At 38.1% G+C, this 21779-nt stretch overlaps 1 protein-coding gene across 1 annotated transcript in view; it reads left to right on the top strand.

Moving 5' to 3' along the window:
- Positions 1-21779, top strand: part of ROBO1 (roundabout guidance receptor 1) — a gene marked incomplete at both ends in the record, with an annotated part of 524504 nt that overhangs the window by 483689 nt on the left and 19036 nt on the right. The window contains 6 exons of the mRNA XM_084279118.1: positions 5308-5505; positions 8877-8903; positions 11539-11581; positions 14571-14725; positions 17988-18323; positions 20744-20851. Of these exons, the coding sequence (XP_084135244.1) occupies positions 5308-5505; positions 8877-8903; positions 11539-11581; positions 14571-14725; positions 17988-18323; positions 20744-20851 (867 nt within the window). The remainder of the gene's footprint in view (positions 1-5307; positions 5506-8876; positions 8904-11538; positions 11582-14570; positions 14726-17987; positions 18324-20743; positions 20852-21779) is intronic.

Raw genomic sequence — 21779 nt, forward strand, 5'->3', positions numbered from 1 at the left:
TTGATGTCATCAGTTGGCACTTTTCACCAGCAATAAATTACATGGTTACAGAGAGAGGGAAAAGAGGCCAGGGAGGGGGAGGACTAAGGATGCTACTTTTAGAAGGTTTGAGAGAGCTCTGACTCCCTGCACCTAACTGTTCTGGCAACTGCATGCTTGCCACTGACAACTTCAAGTTCTGATGTTTCTATCACCGATCCCAACTATCCCTTCAGGAATAGTTACTTTGTCCCTCTTTTTTTAACTATTTAATGATTCTGTGTATGGAAACAGGCTATACTATGTGTTTTAGATATCAGCTTTTTAAAAAATGTATTATTTTTAAGAACTTCTCATTAAAATTAAACATGTCTCCTTATAATGTGTTTTTCTTTCAAAAATGTGAGACTAGGTTGTGGCTGGCTTGGGAGCCTCTGAAAAAAAGGGGTTTTCTTTCAACTCTAGGTATAGTCTACTCTCTTGCACAGCAACCTCATATGTGACTTTGCATGCTGTGTGGGGTGCTCCCAGGTTTCAGACTGCCAGAAATGCCTGGGCAGAGTCTTAGTGGGGTGTATGACAGGAGGAAGCTTCACCTTTGGGAGGCTGCCTTCCAGAACAAGAGGGGAGGACAGGAGAAATTGGATTCTCTGCGAGCTGAGGCGTGCAGTCGCAGTCCCATGCATCAGCTGAGCTGTGATAACTGACCTCGTGCGCGCACTTAACCTGTTACAAAGACAGGTACAAATTGTAAACTCCAAGCTCTTTCATTTTCCCTGTCTCGGCTGACATGAAGCAGCTCACTGATCTGTGGTACCCCAGACTTCCCGTGCCACCTGGGACAAGCCAACAATATACTTGCTTGTTATTCAAAAATCACCTTTCTGTGCTTAAAATCATGAGATCAACTGAAAAATCACGTGTGTCTTCTTAAAAGACTCCCCCTGGGGCTTCTGAATTTTTCTCCTGGTCTTTGAATGACCTTTCAAAGCTTTATGTCGAATTCCAAGGGCTGGGGAAACCTTTCTTTCCCCTCCCCCCCCCTTTTTTTTTCTCCCTGAATTTAAAAGAAAAGTTAATATTTTACACACAGAAAGACTGCAAGAGCTTTGGTGTTAAGGAAAAAAAAATTATTTCGTGAGAGTTAACCACAGCTCACTGTATTGTGAGCTTATAATACTCTGATGTGAAGAAAAAACCAATACTGAATTTGTATAGAACTTTTTACCTTGTCACAACATGTAACTTCATGACATTGATCAGAAAAATACCCTGTATGTAAAAGTGAGAGTTATTACAACAAACAGTTTTCTGCTGATCTGTACCCTAACTTCTGTCCAGTGATAGGACACTATGTATGATAGCTCAGCAATATTAGATATGTTTCTTGGCAAATAATAATAATATTTTTCTTCATGGTACCAAGTTTGGGAAGCCCCGCAACTGCAGTTAATGTCACTCTTATAAACATAATTTATATAAATACATGGTATGCAGTTACTTATTAAAAAATGTCTGCACAGTTATTCTAAACATTGAGTGCATTATCGAACCAGTTAATGTGTCGAGTGTGCAAAACAGAAGAAAGTCTCACTCAAAGTTTATTATTCTGCTTGGTTCATTTAGAAGAGATGATTTGCGTGTTAGCTATCATGCCTTCAGGAATATTGTTCTGCCAGTCCCTCAGATACTTCTAGCATGATAGCTGTAAAGAGCTTTTTTGTTGATGTTTTTGTCTTGTGGCCTGCAAATGACTCACAACAAGCCCTTCAAAACCAGTTCAGTGCTGTCTCCTCACAAACTCTGTGCTGTTAGTTAGGTTGAAGCGCAAAAATGAGATTTTTTCAGTTTGAGAAACGTGCGTAACTAGAAAGGAGACAAAACAACATGTGCTTAACCTGGTAATATTTTACCAAGTAGTTTACAGAGTATTTTTCATATTGCATCATGCACATGTATTTGAGGAAACACTCAGACTTCATGTTGCAGATTCTAGTTGTTTTGCAAGTTCCAAATTGCCAGAATTATTAACAAAGCTGACAGAACTTAGATCTTCCTACTTACTGCTTGTACATTTTGTATACTAAATGACACAAGCATATGGAGAAGTACTGTTCCATAGGCTGTACACATACAGGGCAAAGTTAAGGTTGCTTGCACACCTGTGAACCTGGAATTTCCTGTATTTTGAATCTTTGGCATTCCAATCTTAATTGTATATTAATCATTTAACATTTAACAGCTTAGAATGTTAGGGTTTATTATTCTTATTTATATGAATATTTAACATTTGAGTATTAGAGGTCCTACTTTTTCTTGATGTAAATCTAATTAGTTGTCCTGGAAGTTGAAGACTTGGAGCTTCAAGGCAGTCAGATCAGGTAGCTTGCGAGCAATAGCCATAGCAACATTAGCTGTGATTAAAAAGGCGGCTCTTATCTTGGGGTAGAAGAAGAAGGAGGGATGAGTCACTGTGATAACACGCTGCTTTCAGGGAGTTGTGGGATCAGGCTGTTCCAACAACTCAGAGGCATTTTCAAGTGCGTTAAATGCTGCGGCTGCTGCTCTGGCAGTGAGATGCACTTTGCTGTAGAATGTTTATGTTCGCTTATTATTTTGGCACGTCTCTCTGAGGAGTGCAAGCAGGAACAAGAATGTTGATTATGAAGCGTTTATATCTCAGTTAAAGCTTCCAGAAACTTCCTGGGATGAAAAAAAGTACTTTTTTTAGTTCAAGAGCTTTTTTCCTGGCAGGTCATTCAGGATCTCACAGGAATATTGTGGAGAGGCAAGATATCCTTCCCAAAGCAAGGCTTCCAAGACATTGTTCCTGGAAACTTTTAGTAATAAGGGGTTCACTAGATTTCATTCCCTTTGCTTGATATGTAGCTTACTGTCTATTTTTTAATTACAAGAGGAGCAGGTCATGGGTCAGAAATGCTGTTTATGTGACTCTACATGAACACATACACATGTGTTTTTTTTCCTCGTCGTGTGTAAATATATACCGGCTAATGTAATGTAATGGCTCTAACAGTCCACCCATCTACAGTGTGCCGTAAGCCTAGTTTCATAAAAGCAAATATATTATGTTGCTGTTCTTATGCTTGCAATGATTGGCAAAATAATACCATGAAATTAATGTTAACAAAAAATTAGAACCATAAATGTTCAAAGAGATTCTTCAGTATTTTGTATTGACTGAGAAATGCAAGATGTTTGTGTGTGTATATTTGAATTTTGAGATTGTGATTATTGCCTTCCCCATCCCTGGATTTATTGTTTAAAGTATGTAGATTTAGAGGATTAGAGGAAAAAAAAAAAATTTTTTAGTCTTCAAAATTTATTCAGCACCATAGGTTCCCCAGAAATCTTTTATTCTATTCCATTAAGATGTACTAGGTAGCGTAGCTGTTTGAAGGTACAGAAATGCTAGCCTTACTCATTTTGAAGGGAGACTGATGATGCAGGTTTTCATATCTTAATATGGCCTCAGCTGCAAGGAGATAAAAGATGAGATAGAGAGTGACAGGTTTAATTCATTGGCCACAGTATACTTTATATGTTTAAGCTCATCTAAACACTTGCATGGAACTTCACTTGGCTGTCTCCATAAAATCTGAAGCAACCCATCTTAACCTTGCATAAATAGGCATGAAATCTATAAACCCAGCAGACACAAAGGGTGCATTAGTAAGAAAAGAATGAGTCTGCCTGGCGAACTTTCTGACTAGAAGTGCACTTAGGATCACAGAAGATAAAGCGACCTGAAATATGAAATAAAATTTCCAATAAGGTAGCAAAGGCGGCGGTGGTTCCTCAGCAAAATAGATATTTGACTTCTGTGTCTCAAAATCTGAAATCTGGAATCCTTCACTGAAAGAAGCTGTTATTAATTTAACCATTTCCCATTCATAGAGGTGTCTTTCTCCAGAGAAGGTTTTTTTTTGCTTTGTTTTGTTTTTTTTTTTTAATACAGTTCATTGTGATTCCACCTCCTGTTTGTATTGCAGTTTCTTACATTTATTTGGGCTTAATTTGGAATAATGCAAGACATATCATCATCTTAAAAAAAAATCTATTCAGTTTTTAGTCTGTAGGGAAAACACATTTTGATTTAAGGAAATAGTTTTTCATTTCTTATCTAGCTTGTATTAATAGAATTAATAACAGCACCTTGCTCCTTAAAACATTAATCTCTCATTCTGAATCTGATGTCACTACTCATAGTAAAAAACAACTAACTGTTGGATTTTCACAAGAGTAAAAATCAGTATTTCAAAGACTAAGCTGAGGAATGTGTAAAGCAGTATTGTCTCTGAGTAAAGGTCTCAAATTCTTGCCCTCACCCTGTGCAGTAATGATATTTCCAGTAAGTGCTTTCTGTAGTGGTAGAAAATCAGGAAGGAAGGATTTTTTTTTTTGAGTTGCTTCATTTCAGTTAGAAAGCACTGGTCACTGACTGAAAATTCTTACTACTGTTCCTAGAACTTCCATGTAAAAGTTAAGTACAAAAAGAGCAGAAAAGATGGATTCTTACTAGTGCTTTCTCTATTGAAAAATATTAAAAGTGTGTGGGGAAAAAGTATATTTTCTTTATTTTCATGTGGGATAAACTGTTTTGGAAATGGGTTCCTTGTTCAGTAGTAGTGAGACTGCTTGACTATTTTTACCAGTTCATAACTCCTTTTTTAGTTATTAACTTCTTCATCCACATCAAGAGGACAGAATTGGTTATTTTGGACTTCTTTACATACTTTTAAATATTCAGTCTTTTTTAATTGAGGTCAAAGTAGAAGACTGCAAAGAGTATGTTAGAGTGCAATGCAGGATTTAAGTCATTTGACATGATAATGTATCCCTCAGTATTAATCTCACATGAATGTACAGTTATGGGAGCGGATGTTTGGGGGTGTGACTTCTACCCATTCACAGAGAACAGACTACATGGGTTTCATACTTGAGCTTTCTTTTACTTTTTGTGTTCATTGCTTCCCTTTCAGAAGCTGGTGTTGCTTTGCTAAAGTAAAAATTTGAATTAAAATAGTAGTCCCTAAGTTTGAAATTTATGAGCCTAAATTTTTTATTTGTATCCCAGTAGCCTGATTTTAGCGGATTTCATAAAAAGAAAAAAAGATCAGTGAAGTTGGAAGTACCTGTCTTGAATGGAAAGCAAAGTCTTTCTATAAAGACATATAAAAATAAATATTGAAGAGCAATCTTAAAGATTTTGCCTTGAAAAAGTGGACTACGGTTATGTCAGATCTTTTCATGCTTTCACAGTTGCTCACTCAAATTGAATGGCTATTTTGGGTATCTTTTTTTCAGATTCTCATGGAAACCCCGTGTCTTCTGAAGATCAAGTCAGTTTAGCCCAGCAGATCTCTGACGTAGTAAAGCAGCCTGCCTTTATTGCTGGAATTGGCGCAGCCTGTTGGATTATCCTTATGGTCTTCAGCATCTGGTTGTATCGCCACAGGAAGAAGCGAAATGGACTCACTAGTACTTACGCTGGTATCAGAAAAGGTGCCATATCATATATTTCGGTCCTCTGGCTGCTGAATGCCTGTTCACTGGCTATTTTTACTTGATTATCAGTCTCTTGTTCTTCTAAGACTCGATGCAGGAGTTATCGAATTGCTTCAGTACTTTCAGGAAGTGCGGATCAGGAGCCAGTGCAGGAAGCACAAAACGTGTTAAACCTGGCTTTAAAGGATAAGCCTTTAGAAAAATACCTAGACTAGCTTTTCATAAAGGTACTCCTACGAATGAGAAGTGTAAAGATGGAGGTTCCAGTGTACCGTTGGTATCTGACACTGAACCATCTGAAAAGGAGCCAATTGTTTGGTAGTTCATTGTCCCCCTGTTTGGTCCTTTGCTTGCTGCTATGTATACTAACAGTGGTGTACGTTACAGTAATGCTTCTGGTGTGTGTACTTGGGGGAATGTGGTGAAGTGGCTGTTTGCAAAAGCATAGCAGTCAATAATATTTTCCAAGACACTTTCGTAAATGCTGTTGTAAGACCCTTTGCTGGGACTGAATTCTGGGGCTCTCTCATCTTGCCATCTGCATTTGGTTAGAATGGTAGCAGTGGGACTAACTGAAAGCCCTCTTCATTTTCGTGTTATCAATACCTTTTATATCAGCTTGTTGGTGGATGAGCATTGCTTTACAGTATGCTCTGTGACAAAAGAAATTAGAACCGCTACCTCGAAGATTTTCTGGAATAAAAACTTGATTTGTCCTGATTCAATAGTCTTTTGATTAAAACCCAAAGTTAAAGCTGAATTCAGTAAGCTGCAGTTCATTACATCTCAAAGCAGGACCTCATAGGCACTCACAGAGTGAGAACTGTGAATTCTGGACTGAATCAGGCAATGGGAGATCCTGCTTCTGAAGGAATAGAGGCAAAAGTGATATTTAGCAAGCCAAAGACCCAAGCTTGAAAGGTGCACACATCCCAATGTATGAGCGTATGTTGTTTAGTTACTTCGGGTGTGTATGTGTGATGGGCAAGGCAGATAGGAAAAAATAACGCAAATGTTTCCAAACAGGAGCACCGTGTCACTGTGAAAAAGCAGCGGTGCTAAAAACAGCAATCGAGTGAGTGGAACCACAGAAATAGTTCTGGAGAGTGTTGTGGAGTTGAAGGTGTCCTCTGTGCTGTTTAAGTGTTGACGCTCACCATAGACTTCAGGCACAGTGGCTGTGGCAGAATTGTAACTGCAGAAACCAGGAGCGAATTTCACTCTTGGTTGTGTTCTGCTAGGGATTCCTAGATAAGACAGACCCCAACATGCTGCTGCACTGGCCTGCTCTGTTTTGTTTTACTAATAGCATGCTGCCATGCTGCCTTTCTACAGTTCTATCAAACTAACATCACTATGCTTTCAACAGTACCTATGATTAAGCAAAAGACGTGCAATTTGTCCTTAAAAATGGTTACTTTTGTGACATCAGCTATTGTTCAAAACAGCTGTGTTTTTCAATATCTGTAAAAATATCTTTTGTGCAATTTGGCGGGGATTTTAATGGAAGTCCATGGAAAATGTGTACTTTCCATTGTAAGTGTTCCTTAAGAAAAAAAAAAGCTATCCTTAGTGCAATATAAATTGCAAAGTGGTTTTGTCGCTCTGCAGTGCATCAAGTCATGACTGCAAGCCCAAACTTTCTTGAGTCTTGCATTTACTTATTTATTTTTATATTTAGCTTCAGGCCTGACATCTGTTAAAATACTTCGCTACTCCCACACATACATATTGTACTAGCACTCTTACACACTCAGAAGAGTTTATTAATAGAAGCTCTGAGAATTAAGTTGTTCTTTCATGTGGTAGCGATAAAGATTTCATTTAGTTGAACCTCTGTTCATCTGTTCCTCAGTTCCTTAAGAAACCAAACTAGGTTTAGTACTTAGCTCACAGGAGAGCAATGAGACAGTAGTTTAAGATATTTTTTTTTCGTGTCCTTGTGATTGCAAATTAATTTTGAGACACTTGATTCTCTTTTGAATAGCTCTGGTTTAAATGTGCCTTCTATTTTAATGAAACCCTGTTACTATGGTTCTACATTTTTCAATGTAGCTAAATTAAACTTGACTCTGTGAAAAGGCCTAGCTCAAAGAAAATACAATGGAATTCCCAAGATAAAGAGCTCTGCTACAAATGAAGCCTGAAACAGGCAAATGCTCAGAGGTTTTCCTTTTTTGCTTAGTGTCATATCCCTGGAAATAAATTGGCTTGGTAAAAGGAGAAAAAGAACTGCAGCATGTCCTAAATTATAACAAGATGACACTTATGACTCCCCCCAAACATCAGAGTTACTGTAAAAATTAGATTAAGCCAGGGGTTCTCTTAGCCAGAACCTTTCCTTTCTGTGCCAGGTTTGCTGATCAAATTCTGTCTCAAGGCTACTTTCAGTGAATATTTTATTGTTTCTCTTACGTTTCTCTCTGCAGTTGTTAGATCAAAAAGGGCAATGTTGGCCTTTTTCAGCCCATCAGTGATAGAAAAACTATACTGTCTTGTCAACAGGAGGGGGAGCATGTGCTAATAGGAAGAGCAGATGCTGGTGCTTTGTATTTGGATTAGACACCCTATTGATCCAAAGAGGATTTATAGTAGCTGTGAGAGTGAAGATTGTCAAGCAATGTCGTTGTTCTGCTGTTAACCTTTCCCTCTTAAAGCCAGGGGTTGAAAGGTAGAAAAGTGTAACACCTATGAAGATCTTTTTACCTTTTCTCTAATTATTTAAGAAAAAAAGATAATAACTGTTTAACAGTCTCATCTATGAAAACAAAAATTAATTGCTGCAGTAGATTTTAGTGCCTTGATTGGAGTGAGAGTTGGGGCCGTTCTTGATTCAGAGACAGTAAAACAGCAGTTCTCTTTGTTCCTTTATATGATTATTATTTCCTTACTGAATACTTCAGTGTGCCTATTAGTTCAGCATAATGAGCATTTACTTAGTGAACTGCAGATAAGATTCAACAGGACTTTGATAAGGCCTTGTTAAGGAATCTGTCATTCTGCATTCTAAAATGATTAAGGGGGTGGGGGAGTGTTTCTGCTAGAATTTTCAGAAAAACCTAAAATGCCAAACTGAGGGGTACTTGAAAGGCTTAAACCACAGCCCAGTTCCCTCAGGGGTACAATAGAATATCAAACTTTTTTTTTTTTTGCTTTTTTTTTTTTCCCCCAGAATGGTACCTGCAGAGACAAGCTACTTTCTGAATCACAGATTAGATTTGTTTTCTATATCAATGTGACTGAACTACTGGGTTAGTTATACACATTTGTTTTATGTTCAGCTGTCTGCTAGATTTATACTAATGTGGTATGTTTCCCTTTCTCTCTTCAGCTTAATAACCAGTTTGTATTTTGTTTTGATTTTTCAGTCCCGTCTTTTACCTTCACACCAACAGGTATATATTTGCACTTTTCCCCCCTTCTTTGTTACTTTAGCATGTGTTTGTGATACTGTTTCTCTTTTTTCTGACATAACCAGCCCAGCTGTTCTGAAGGGTTTTTAAACAATTTCATTAATGACAGGTATCATTATTTTGTTCTCTAAGTGGTATGTATTTGTTTTTTAGCTGACACATATTTTTTTTCACTAGTGTGTACCATTTTGTAGCATGATCCCATCAGTGTGTAGAACCTGGGCTCTCTTCCTGCAACGGGCTAAGTAGTATGGCCTTCTTCATCTAGCCATGTGAAGGGTGCTTCTGAGGGAGAAGGAATGACTTTAGCAGAGCCCAGATGTGCTGACTTGAGAAGGAATCAGTGGGATTTTAGTTGGTGAAACATTTGCTTCTTTTCTTTTGAGTCGGTGTTAATCCAGCATCCTAGTAGTTACCTGCTTTGGAAACTACAAAAATATGGAAGTGTTACAGCAGTTAGGTTTCTTTGCTTGCTGCCTTAAACTGTATTTGTGCTACAAAATTTTAAAAGAAGCACCCTGCTCGAAATAAACAGAGGTACATTTCAAATTCAGAGTTTCATTTTGCTTGGAAATGCACAAAATGTGACATAACCTGGGCCGTAGCCCACCAAAGTCCGTGAGAGTCTTCCTCTTCTGTAGAGCTGACCTTCAGTCTGTCCCACAGTCTGGCAGTTCAGTGGCTCTTCCTCTGCAGTAGACACAGTTCAATGCAGCCAGTACTCACCAGTCAACTGCATGCATTGCTTTCAGCTGCAGCCTGACCAAGCAGACAGATTGTCTCTTCCTTCTTTGTTCTAAATCCCTTCTTTTCACAAGAGGTCCATGAGACTCACAGGACGTGTATTTCCAGGCAAGGTAAAAACCACCTACCCCCTCCTCTGCAGTCTCACATTAGCCGGGCATATTAGCTCAAAATTAGCCCTGTACTAATTTGGCCTCTGGGCAGCAGCTGAGTTACATCCTTCCAAGTTGGACTGCAGATGAAGCAATCTCATATCTGTCTGTATTCATCCACATAGACCTAATCAAAATGGGGTTGATCCTTACCCATGTGCTTTTAATCATTCTGAATAGTATCTTGCTTCAAAAGTCATCCTGTTAACATTTGGTGGAGTTGCTTACTGTTTGGAATGCGTCAGAGCAGCCCTGAATGTTTCTGAAGTCCTTTGAGATCCATGGTGGAGACTAATTCAAACTACTATTATTTTGCTGTTATTTTAATTGGCTTAACAGAAGGGTTCTGTTGCAATCGCATTGTAGCATGCTACTGAAATTCTGCAGAGGTTGGTAGGTTAGCTAACATGTATTTTTCTCTGTTGGATTCTTAACATTAAAAGAAAATATCAAGGCTCCGTAAGATATGTCAGCGCTGCAAAATAAATAGCACTGAGATTTTCAAAGAAGAAATTGGAAAAAATCACAAAGTATGTAAAACATTTAAAGGGGAAAAAAAATCCTTTTTCAATCCAGGATCCCAGTCATTAGTTCCGTTGACTTTAAATGAAACCAGCTCTTCTTCTTTAGCATTACCTATAGTAAAAGACTTACCTGTAGCAATGCATCCTACATTTTAATCCTGTTATTGTAATCACTGCCAGCATTTATCTCTCTCTTGCAGACTCCCAGTTTGGAGTTCTTTTAAAGAGCAGGATTTGGCTGCTATTTTCAACACATCCCTAGTTGGAAAATGTAGAATCCATCAACATTTGCAGGGAGGCAATCTCCTTAACCCTTTGCCAAACCCAATGCAAACCTGCAGAATTTATAGCACGTTGTCTTCTTGGATGTTCGCATCCTAAAAACTTAACTTCTCAACTGTGATGCTTCCTGCAAAGGACATGCAATCCATGCCAGCAAATAAATGCATGTGGGCATCCACTCTGTTAATGTACAATGCTTCTGAGATGCTAGAGAAACTATCCCTTCCTGTTCAGGAAGTACTCCTTCTGCCAAACATTCTATGCCAAGATTGATACATTGAAGTTTTTTTGATAGAAAAAGTATCATTGATAAATCCAATTGTAAAACATTCTGTGGACTTCTAGACTGTGCTCGTTCAGTGAGTACCGCGCAGTAATGTTCAGAACGAGCATGTGTTTGTGGGGTGGGTGCAGCTGTAATGAGCCATTGTTTACATTGGAAGCCAGGTCTGCTACAGAATTGTGATACCTCTTTAATCTCACCCAATACGAAGGTAGAGCAGAGCTTTAGCGTCTAGCCATTCATGAAATAAATATATGACCTAAATTCTTCCACGGCGTAACTCCACTGAAGTCAGCAGAGTTATGTTAAGGATAAGTTCAGCCTGATGTATGGCTTCCTGCTTTCCTAAACGATATGTGTGTGTGTGTGTGTGTGGGTGGGTGTGTGTTTTTCAGAGCAGAACCAAAATGTAAAACTTTATTGGACCTAAGGCTAGCAGTGTTGTCCAGCAACACGGGTGTTGTGCATAAGCTTGCGTCTGAAGGACTAGCTTGTAGAATGAGACTCAGAGTTAATGATACACAATGTATTGTCTAAGCTCAAATGAAACAAAGGCAAATTTAATACTGCTATTTACAGAGTCTTTGATGATTTTAAAATTATTTCCTTTCTTCTATCTTTAACTATTTCAGTAACCTATCAGAGAGGAGGAGAGGCCGTAAGCAGTGGAGGCAGGTAATTATGTGCTTTGCTTTTAAAGCTATAAATTCTGTGCGACTAAATGTAAGGATGGTAGGAGTACAGTTGTCCTTATAAGTGATGGCAAAATAATAACTTGCAGAGATATGGTTTAACTTACTGTATTAATTTATAAATTTTGGCCATGTATTTTTTTTTTCTGTGTCGAAGGAGGATATACGATTTGAATGTTTAGTTTGATTTCCAAAGAATGAGTCGTAATGTTTTTAGCTTTGTTAACCTGTAAAAACCGCAACTCAATGAATGAGCAGCAGAGGGAGCACTTTAACTTCAAAATAAAGACCTGGCTTAGCCGCTGATTAAGGGAGTAAAAGTAATTAAGTCGTGGCATTTATGAAGATTAAGAAATATAGCTGGTTCCCAAATACTACAAACAAAACCGCTTATTGGAAAAAATTGCTGAAGATGTAAACGGCTTATAAAGTGACTTTTTAAAGAAAAAATCTTCCTATGAATGCAAAACATTTAAAGCATCTCTTACAAGAGACAGGGCACTGAAGGAGAGGGAAACCTTTTAAATTTAAGGATCTGTGCTTTGAGAACCTAGCCCATTCCAGATCGAGGATTTAGCTGAAGCATGTTTACTGGATTACGTTTTTGCTTATGAATGATAATGGACAAAAAAGGAATTTATATTTCCTGTGTCCAGGTGGAGTTTTCTTCAGGAGGCAAACCGGGGGTTTTAGCAGGAGGGCAGCTCAGAGCAGTGTCATTTTAGTAGCACATTTATCTTTTTTTTACTTTTAGGTCACACTCAAACATGCCTTTTCATAAGCATCTCAATTAAAGATGTGGCATGACGTGGAAATAAACTCTAAAACCTCAGCGAGCAGCTGGGCGATAAATTCCGGTATCAGTTCCTATTTCACAAGTGGCGTCTTGTGATTCCTAATTTGCAAGACCATACAAAAATTCAGTAATGGTAAAGATTAGGCATAAAATTAAATATTCCCAGTCTACTTGAATGCTGCGTGGAGGCGAGGCTGCTGTGCTGCTGCTGCTGAACCTGGCACGTTAAGAGCAATTGCAGACATCTCTGTCCAGCACTATGTGCTTCTGTGATGTCATAGCCGTAAAACCATGGAGAAAAACCTCTAGAACTGTTGCCATGTGATTTTTGAATGGGCAAATCTCTAAATCACTGGGTTGCTGCCTTCACCCCGGGATAGTGAGAAAATAAGAAAGAACAGAGATGAACTCTCCCTTTCCCTGACAAGGTTGTTCAAAAAAAAAAAAACTACGCAGTTAGCATCCTTTGTGTTCTTTGTGCCACTGCGCTGTCTTGCTCTTCCCATAGCACAAGCTAGACAAAGCACACTCATGTAGACTCAGAGGGCAGAAATGAACCCAGAGGTGTCTACATCATATACAGTCATTTTGGTCCTGCTAGGGAAGCAGTATCATTTTTTACTGTCCTGGTTTTAAGGAGCAATGCCACAATCTAGCAGTGGAATTGATTCAAGGTGCTGACATCTACGTGTCTTTTATTCATTTGCATATATAGCATTTACAGAATGCACACAGTTGTACTGTGCATTGTAGAATATGAAACATACTTCTGCAATATAAAAGAATACGTTATTTCTCATATGAAACCATAACTCTGATTGGCAAACTGAAGGTTTTTGCTTCCTTAAATTATATTTGCAATGTTTTGGAGGGCTTTAGCATTTTTGCCAAGTGCAGTTATGTATTAAAGCATTATTCAGAATGCAGCATGTCACAGTGATACATTTCAACATAACCCCACTTCTGTGGTGCTGAAAAAGCACCCTTTTCTGAAGTGATCACTTTTCTAGACAGAATTCAAGTCAGGACAATTATGGTGGGCTGACTCCAGCTGGCAGCCAAGCACCCATAAGGCTGCTTGCTCAGTCTTCTCCAGAGTTTCTGCACCATTTCAAATAGAAAGTTGCCTGGCAAATCCTGTGATGAAAGAGACTGTTCCTTTATTATTATTATTTATTATTATTATTAATAATACGTGTGGCTAACGTTATCTATTTTTAAAAGCACCTTATTTATGAAAAGCAATTGCAGATTCTTAAGGGATGCTACTTATGTGGGATTGGGACATGCTATTGCATTGTTAGTGTGAAAACTGAAGAGGCACAAAAGATTCTACAAAACATTCATCAGAACATCTTTCATGCTCACTAGAAAAAATCAGCAACTTGGAAACCAAGGAATGCAATTTCTTTCTGCCAGTGGCAGGAATACACTGTACTCCAAATGCAACAAGTATGCAGCATTGATAGATGGATGATTTTTAAGATGTTGAGTATTCCCAGCTACTTTTAAACTTGCTTGCAAGCTGCTGCTGTTCCACCCACATAAACACTGAGTGGCTTACTCATTAACAAAGATGCATCTCCCACTCAGTATGAGATCCAAATACTCCTAAGCAACAGAGGTTTCTGTAACCCGCTGTTCCCTTTGATCCACTACAGTAGTACTATCTGAGATGAGGTGAACTTGGATTCATAAATCACCAAGAATTTGAGAGCATTCACATCTAAATTCAGCTCTTATTTCCACGTATCCATCTCGCTTCCATGTGTGAATTTTTTGTTTGTTTGGCTTGCCAATTTCACCCTTTTCACCTCACTTTTTTTAAGAAAGGGAGAAGAGACAGAAAAATAAAAATGCAACCTTCCCAGAAAGTAAAAATAATAAAGAAAATCCCAAACTCAAGTGACAATTAAAGATTGCACACTAATGTATATGTGTAGTTCAGCAAACTGAACTGATGCTGTCTTTGTTCACTTCAGAGCATCTTGGCAAGGAACAAGCTATATAAGAGACCAGAAACCATTAAATAATTGAATCAAGCTGTCTTTTCCAATACCCAAGCCTTTAAATATGTGATATTATTTTGTAATATCTAACCTTTTGGGAAGAATACAGTTACAATATGTAAATGCTTCTAGTTAATATTCGAAATGACATAACTTTGTTTTTAAAGGCCAGGACTCCTAAACATCAGTGAACCAGCCACTCAGCCATGGCTAGCAGATACTTGGCCTAACACAGGAAACAATCACAATGACTGCTCCATCAACTGCTGCACCGCTGGCAATGGGAACAGTGATAGCAACCTTACAACGTACAGTCGACCAGGTTAGATATGTTTCTACCTTGCTAAAGAATCTTCTTTGCAGAGTATATATTTCTAATACCTGAGAGAGTGTACAGGTTTGTTCGGGTTTTTTTTTATTTCCAATACATTTAGATTTAGTAAAGTTACTCCTTTATGTTGTGATTATGCTTTTGATTCCTTTCCAGATCCCCTTTTTTTTTTATTGTCCCCTTTCGTCCCTAGCCAGATGTAGAAAGCTATAGGCTGAAGAATTCCCTGCAGTAATCCATGTTGCCCAAAATCACACTGGATTTACATGTTCTGGCATCCAAAAAAAGAGCAGATAAGGAATTTGTTAGGTTGTCCTGTATGTCTTTGTTGTTTTGCTGGAGAAGGACAAGTACCAAAAGGTAGTGCGATTTTCATTTTGTTTTGGCAATGATGGGAAGCAAAGAATAAAACATTGCTACAGTACTCGCTAGACAGTCTCTTTGGGCACATTCAAAACATCCCTTGAGATGCTGTTTTGTACAATAATGGCATAGCTGGTTTTCTGGATAAAAAACGTTAAATTCACCCTGTAAAAGCAATCTCAAAATGTTAGGTTAAGTGGTAGTTCCCAGGAGCTGGGCCAGGATTAGGAGTGCTCTTCAAGAAAATCTCACAAGTTCCCTTTGAAGACACTTGAGGAAATATATCTGGAAGCTCAGTTGTTGCACGTTTTGTTTTAACAGACCCCATTCTCCTTTTGTTTTAACCTTGTTAGTATGGGTGAATAATGAAAATGAGTCTTTTCCACCACTAGTATCTCTAGCGGATATTTGCTGGCAGCATTTTCCAGCATTTTGGAGAGGAAGTATGATTACCTATAGTGAAGTTGCATAAGTGCAAAACAGCATTACCTGCTGTAATTAATGTGAAACCAGCCATAATGCGATGGTGGTAATTCATCTCCTGCAATATGTTCTCTGACAGTGACCAGTGCCAGGTGCTTCAGAGGAAGGTGAGAGATTTTAACATTAGAGACTTGTCTTTTGCTCTCCCTGAGGATATCACGTCCACAAAAACCTACATAAAAAGATTTCTCATCTAGAGATACTCTATTGTGGCAAGTACAGACATACCAAGTTCTAGCAACTGAAACTTAAGAAATTCAGAAAAGGAAGTGAGTGCATATTTTTGAGGGCTGCAAGCTATTGCAACATCTTGTCTTGAGGTACAATGGATTCTCTGTCAATTTAGCTTTTATGTTAAGCTCAGTTGTGCTGCAAAGCAGTTCCTTGCTTTTGAGTAGAGTCCATGAGCGTGAGGGTCAGGTAAGGGGCTCGTGGTGATCTCTCCTGTCCTGGAATATCTGACAAATATTCTTAATTATATCAGCTTGGGCTTGGCTTAAGTGCTAAAGCAGCAGAGTTGGATGTCACCCTCTATAGCTGTGAATATGCTAAGTAACTCTGCATTTTTAATTTAAGTATAGTATTGTCTTCCAAGTCTACAGAATGAGAACAGGTTGTTCTAAAATTGCATGCTGTAAAAAAAATCTAAAAGAATAAATCTTCTGTTATACAAGCAAAACAGTTTTAAGTATTTTGTGTGAGGAATTCTAATGTGTCTGCAAGAAATGTACCTACTGCATATACTGTATCAACTGTATTGCCCTACACACAAATCAGATGTAGCTGAAAATGGAAGAAAGTAAAAATATGTGTCACAAGTGACTCTACAAGGGTATTATAGCAAAGCATGAGGTATTAGGAATAAAGAAAGTGCTGGATGTATAATTGCCCAATGTAATACAGTAGACTTCGAAAGGAGGAAAGACGTACCATGATTTTAGTAGCTGAAAGAAAAAGGAGAAATGGAAACATTTAAGCAGTAAAACCTTCAAAAAACACAAGCTGGGAGGCATGAAATGTGAAATGATAAGTTGTATGTGCCATGTTCTGATACCGTTCCTTAATCACTGAAAATGGAGATCAGTGGTTTTTTTCCTCAAGTAGATTTTGTATCTCTATTTCAGGAAATATTTCTCAACAAAACCATGTATGCATTAGCAAATAACTTTGAAACTGAACATCCTCTATATTTAGTAGTTATTTCATTTAGTGCAATGGTTACATACTGAATTCTGTACTCAGTTTTACTTGACACCCTCTCCAATAAATTAATTACCACCTCCACACGTAATGAACTTCAGGTTCTGAATCAAACTCATTAGCATACATACTACATTTTTTTAAAGAGGAAAACTATATTCCTGGTGATTTTTATGTAATTATTGATTCATTAATCAACTGGCAAATGATAATTTTTGCTTAATGATCATGGGATGCTAAGCCTTCTAACTGCCAACCCACGGACTGTGTTATTCCATTCAGTGTCTTCCCAGTAGACTGTGGAAGACACTGAATGTGGATGTGGAGAGGAAAAAAAAGTGCATGGAACTGCTGTCCCACAGAAGCAAAAGAATGCTTCTGTGCACAGTAGTGGCCAGAGCATCAGTACATGTCTAATTTACTCTATCCAATAAGTGGTGATCTCATGATGCAGCAACTACCAGAAGATGAATTATCGCTGTCTATGTGATATATATTTAGCATGCAGGACAACAGCATTACTATACTAATATTTATTCTGCAATACCCAAAGCAACTAATGGTTAGCAAGAATTCCAGAGTGCTTTCCTGTCTTTTTGTCTCAAACAAAAATAGAAGATTGTACAAGGAAACAGTGATCAAATAAAGACTTGCTACTGGGTACTGAGTTACCTTTCACATTGTACTGCTTCTCTTTAATTCTATCATGTGCAATCGTGTTTCAGTCTGGTTTATAAAAGTCTGTTGTATATTTGTTTCTTATCACAAGAATGTCTAAATATTGTTGACAACGTGACATGACGGTCACGTTTAGTTACTCCTGTTACTAAGTTTTGGTTGATTTTTTTTTTCCTTTTAATGCAAATTATTTTACTCACAGTTGGATATGTATACTTCTTTGAGAATAATGTCTAAAAATATCACTGCTTCTGTGGCCGCTGTAGAAAAAGCCCAGCAAGGTAAGTCATTGTAGTTACAGTTCAGAAGGTCTGAATTTACAGTGAGCCACAAGGGCAAGCGCTGCTTTTGAAGTCGTAGCTTATAAGGTAAATAATACTCTCTAAATCATTTAGTTGATGACAGTATCTCTGTTTCATGGATGCAAGCCATGTAGTTATGCAGTAAAAGTTTTTTAAAGGGAATTTCATTGAAAGTATAGTGTAAGCGAACAGAATGACCTTTTCTTTTTTCTTTCCTCTGTGGTTAGCCGATTGTATAGCAAATTACAACAATCAGCTGGACAACAAGCAAACAAACCTGATGTTGCCTGAGTCAACTGTGTATGGGGATGTGGACCTCAGCAACAAAATCAATGAGATGAAAACCTTCAATAGTCCAAATCTAAAGGACGGAAGATTTGTCAGCCAGCCTGGGCAGCCCACTCCTTATGCAACCACTCAACTCATCCAGTCAAATATCAGCAATAATGTTAACAATGGCAGCGGGGATACGAATGAGAAACACTGGAAACCCTCTGTTCAGCAAAAGCAAGAGGTTGCACCCATACAGTACAACATTATGGAGCAAAACAAATTAAATAAAGGTGAAGAGCTTTTAGCTTGTTTCTCCTCTTTAGGCATCAGAGGAGTTTTGACCTTCTGGTGCTGGGAGTCTAAAGCTTTCAGGTTCAGCAATTACAGGCTTCTGTGGTGCTTTTAGACTTCTCTCTCTTTAGATTTAGAAATCCAGAGTTAGCAGTGTCAGAAAGTTAATTAGCACCACAATAACCTTCAGATATTGAATTTATTAGAAAAAAATAACACGTTGTATCTTTAGAAAAGAGTGAAATAAAATACATTTCCTATGGATTTGAGATTAATTTAAATTTAATAGTAGGTAAGGGATCGGTTAGGACAGAGGCCAGATATTTTATTCATAAGCCAGATGCATGGTAGTCACATTATACTCTACCTTAAATTTTAAATAGGTCAACCCATTCTTCCCAGTCGTGGATGGAGACTAATTAAATCTACATGTTCGTGTAAACGAATGAAATTTTGCATATCAAACTCTGTAAAATTGTATTGTGTTGTACACTGGGGACACAAACGGAGTGATCCAATTCATTTTAGACTTGTTCCTAGCAAGCCTTCGATTCACATATTGAGAGGCAATGCTACCGCTCACAGTTTTGGAAACTAAATTCCTTTGTTACCCTGACTGAAGTCTGTGGATCCAGAAGCTAAAAATAAATTGATTTCAGTGTTAAAGGGAAACATCAGAATGTACTTTCATGGCCTCGAGGGCATGTTTCTTTAATATAATGTGTGGGAGTTGGAAGAAATAGGTATGTGATTTCTTGCTAGTCCTCCAGGCTACCATGCAACCTCTTTTAATAACCTGATTTGCAAAACAGTATCCCTAGGAACTGGACCCATTCTAACTCGGAACTTTTTGCATGGCTTGTTGTAACTCAGGCGATCGCATAAGTGATAAGTTTTCCAGTAAAAAGATCCGTTTCATTACAGGAATGTTGCTTTCTCAGCCGGACCCATCTACTCACAGAGGAGTTCAAAGGGCAATATAAAATGTGACACCTTCCCTTGACATAAACATGTCAAAAGAAAATTCAATTTTTGTGGCTCCTTACTAGAGGGTGAAAGCTGTATTTTTTTTGTAATTATGTTTTCTTTCATGAACTGTGTGTTACGTATCTGTTCTGGAATTAAAACATGTTTGGTTTTTATGCCCTGGAAGATACGGCATCTTTCAAACTGTGTATATTACAGCTGCATATTCTCTAGCATATTGTAGTGTGGAAAGGCCCCCTTAAAGCATTGTCTGCTGACAGCCATATATACATATTTCAGAGTGTTGATTTACTGTTTATCCTCTGTGTAAACATATGCGGCATGTAGGGCTTCAGCGTGGTCTCTGGAATGCAACTAGGCTGAGAAACTACTACAGAATACACTCTGGTGTGGAATTTATCATTTTGCTCTTTCTCCCATGCTTACATTATGGCAAACATTTCTGCAGCAGATGGGGACTGGATTCTTAGTTTTGTTTATTTTTGTTTTGATTTGCTATTTTATGAGTCAATATTCTGGTCTTGGTTTTCTCATTTCCTAAGTCAAAACCATCTTGCTGATGATTATACCTATAGCTTTTGTGATGGGAAACAACCATTTTGATGAGTTGCATGCTGTGCTTCATTGTCACTACTTTATGTCCAGTGGTTCCGTTTATGACGCAGTTTTATTTGCTGTATGAAGAGTAACTCGGCTCCTTTCTGTTGCCTGTAAATTAGAATTCCTTTTTGGCATCAGAGTACTGTTTTGTTAGATGAGTATTTTACTTCTGCTAAACTTCTACAGATCTGGTTGCCAAATCTAGATTTTAAAAAAACGTGTGTATTTCAAGTGCTTTGGAACTGGAGAAGGAAGTTACGGGAACGGCCATTAGCAGAAAAAGGCCTTGCGGTAGCTAGAACCTGCATGACTCAATGTAAATAGACATCTTCCTGGAGCCAGCAGGCGTTGAACAAAGACCTCTTATGTTGTAAACCGCATTCAGTGGAGCTGCCTGGTTGCTCCAGCAGATCCTTCAGCCCTTGTAATACAGGGCTGATTCCTATGTGGGTTTGTCACCTTTGAAATGCAAAAAGTGGTTGCCATAGTCCATTAGCCACCCTGTGTGCATAAATTAAGCAGAGACCGTGGAAAAATCAATCCAAGGTGACAGTCTGTATACAGAATGCTCACACAGGTCACAGATATCCACTGAGACATAGTTGTTGCAGAGGCATTGTGACCACCTTCAGTTTTGCTGTGGAGCACCTAAGTTCCCCTGATTCTCCTTAAGCTTACAGGATTGCAGGATGATTTTCCTTTCAAAAAAAAAAAAAAATATTTTTTTTATTCCTCCCTGTTTTCAGGAGATCTTATTTTGTGTTATAAGGCAGGTATATAAGAGTAGATGTGTTTCTGAAAGGTAGCATTAACTGTACTGTTAAACTTGCAGATTACCGGGTAAATGACAACATTGCTCCAACTATTCCGTACAACCAGTCATATGACCAGAATACAGGTGGATCCTACAACAGCTCGGACAGAGGCAGTAGTACATCAGGTGAGTATCTACTGTGTTTTCCAAACCTTAGGTCTGTTGTTTGGACGTCTAACGATGCCTATAGCACTAGTTATTGGGCTGACAGAGGGGATGACAGAGAGGAACCCACTGACACTCGCAGGGTTGTTAAACAGTGTAAGAACTGGCCCAATAAGTGCTTGTATTTCTGTGAAATCCTCATAATTAGTGCAACCTAAATGTCAATTAAGTGATTAATTATCCACAATTTTGAAAGTCCTGCTATCAAATAAAAGTTGGATTTCCCACTGTTAATGCCCCACTGGTTAGTACCATGGTCTCAGATGGGCAATTTGTAGAAATTCCTTTACAGCTGTCACCAAAAAAAAAAGATACTTTAATTTATATATTACCTTCCTGGTACTTCACTGATTTCCATTTCTTGGGTCAGCTCACACCAGACAACCTTGTTCATGAATAAGCTTAAGGTACCAGGACATTTGAGTGATACCTAACAGAACTGCTTTAAGAAAATTTTCATGTTTAAAATTAAATCCCTACATTTTATAGAGTTAAAATGCACAAATGCTTACATACGATTTTTATAGATTTCAATGCCTTGGCTATATGTCAAGAACATTCCTGTACATCATTCAAATGTAGACAGTAGATAATTAAAGTTAAATATTGTTTCTCGTTGGCTTCTCCTATGCAAAATATCTTAAGAGCCCTTTGTAAAACTCTTGAAACAAGACAGCTTTTTGTGCTGGAGAATGCTGATCAGGGCACTGAAACTGTGCTCCATGCTTTGGAACCACAGAATATGGTTTAATAAAAAAATTATTGCTTCTCATCTGGATATAACCTGTTCACTTTCAGCTTTGATTTCTGGTAGAGGTGTGTGAAATGTTCAGAGATAAACTGTAAACTGCACACAGGCTTTACTCGAAGTCTGATACTGAGCCTATGT

Source organism: Gallinula chloropus (genome assembly GCF_964237585.1).
Source record: "Gallinula chloropus genome assembly, chromosome: 1".
Classification (NCBI taxonomy): domain Eukaryota; kingdom Metazoa; phylum Chordata; class Aves; order Gruiformes; family Rallidae; genus Gallinula; species Gallinula chloropus.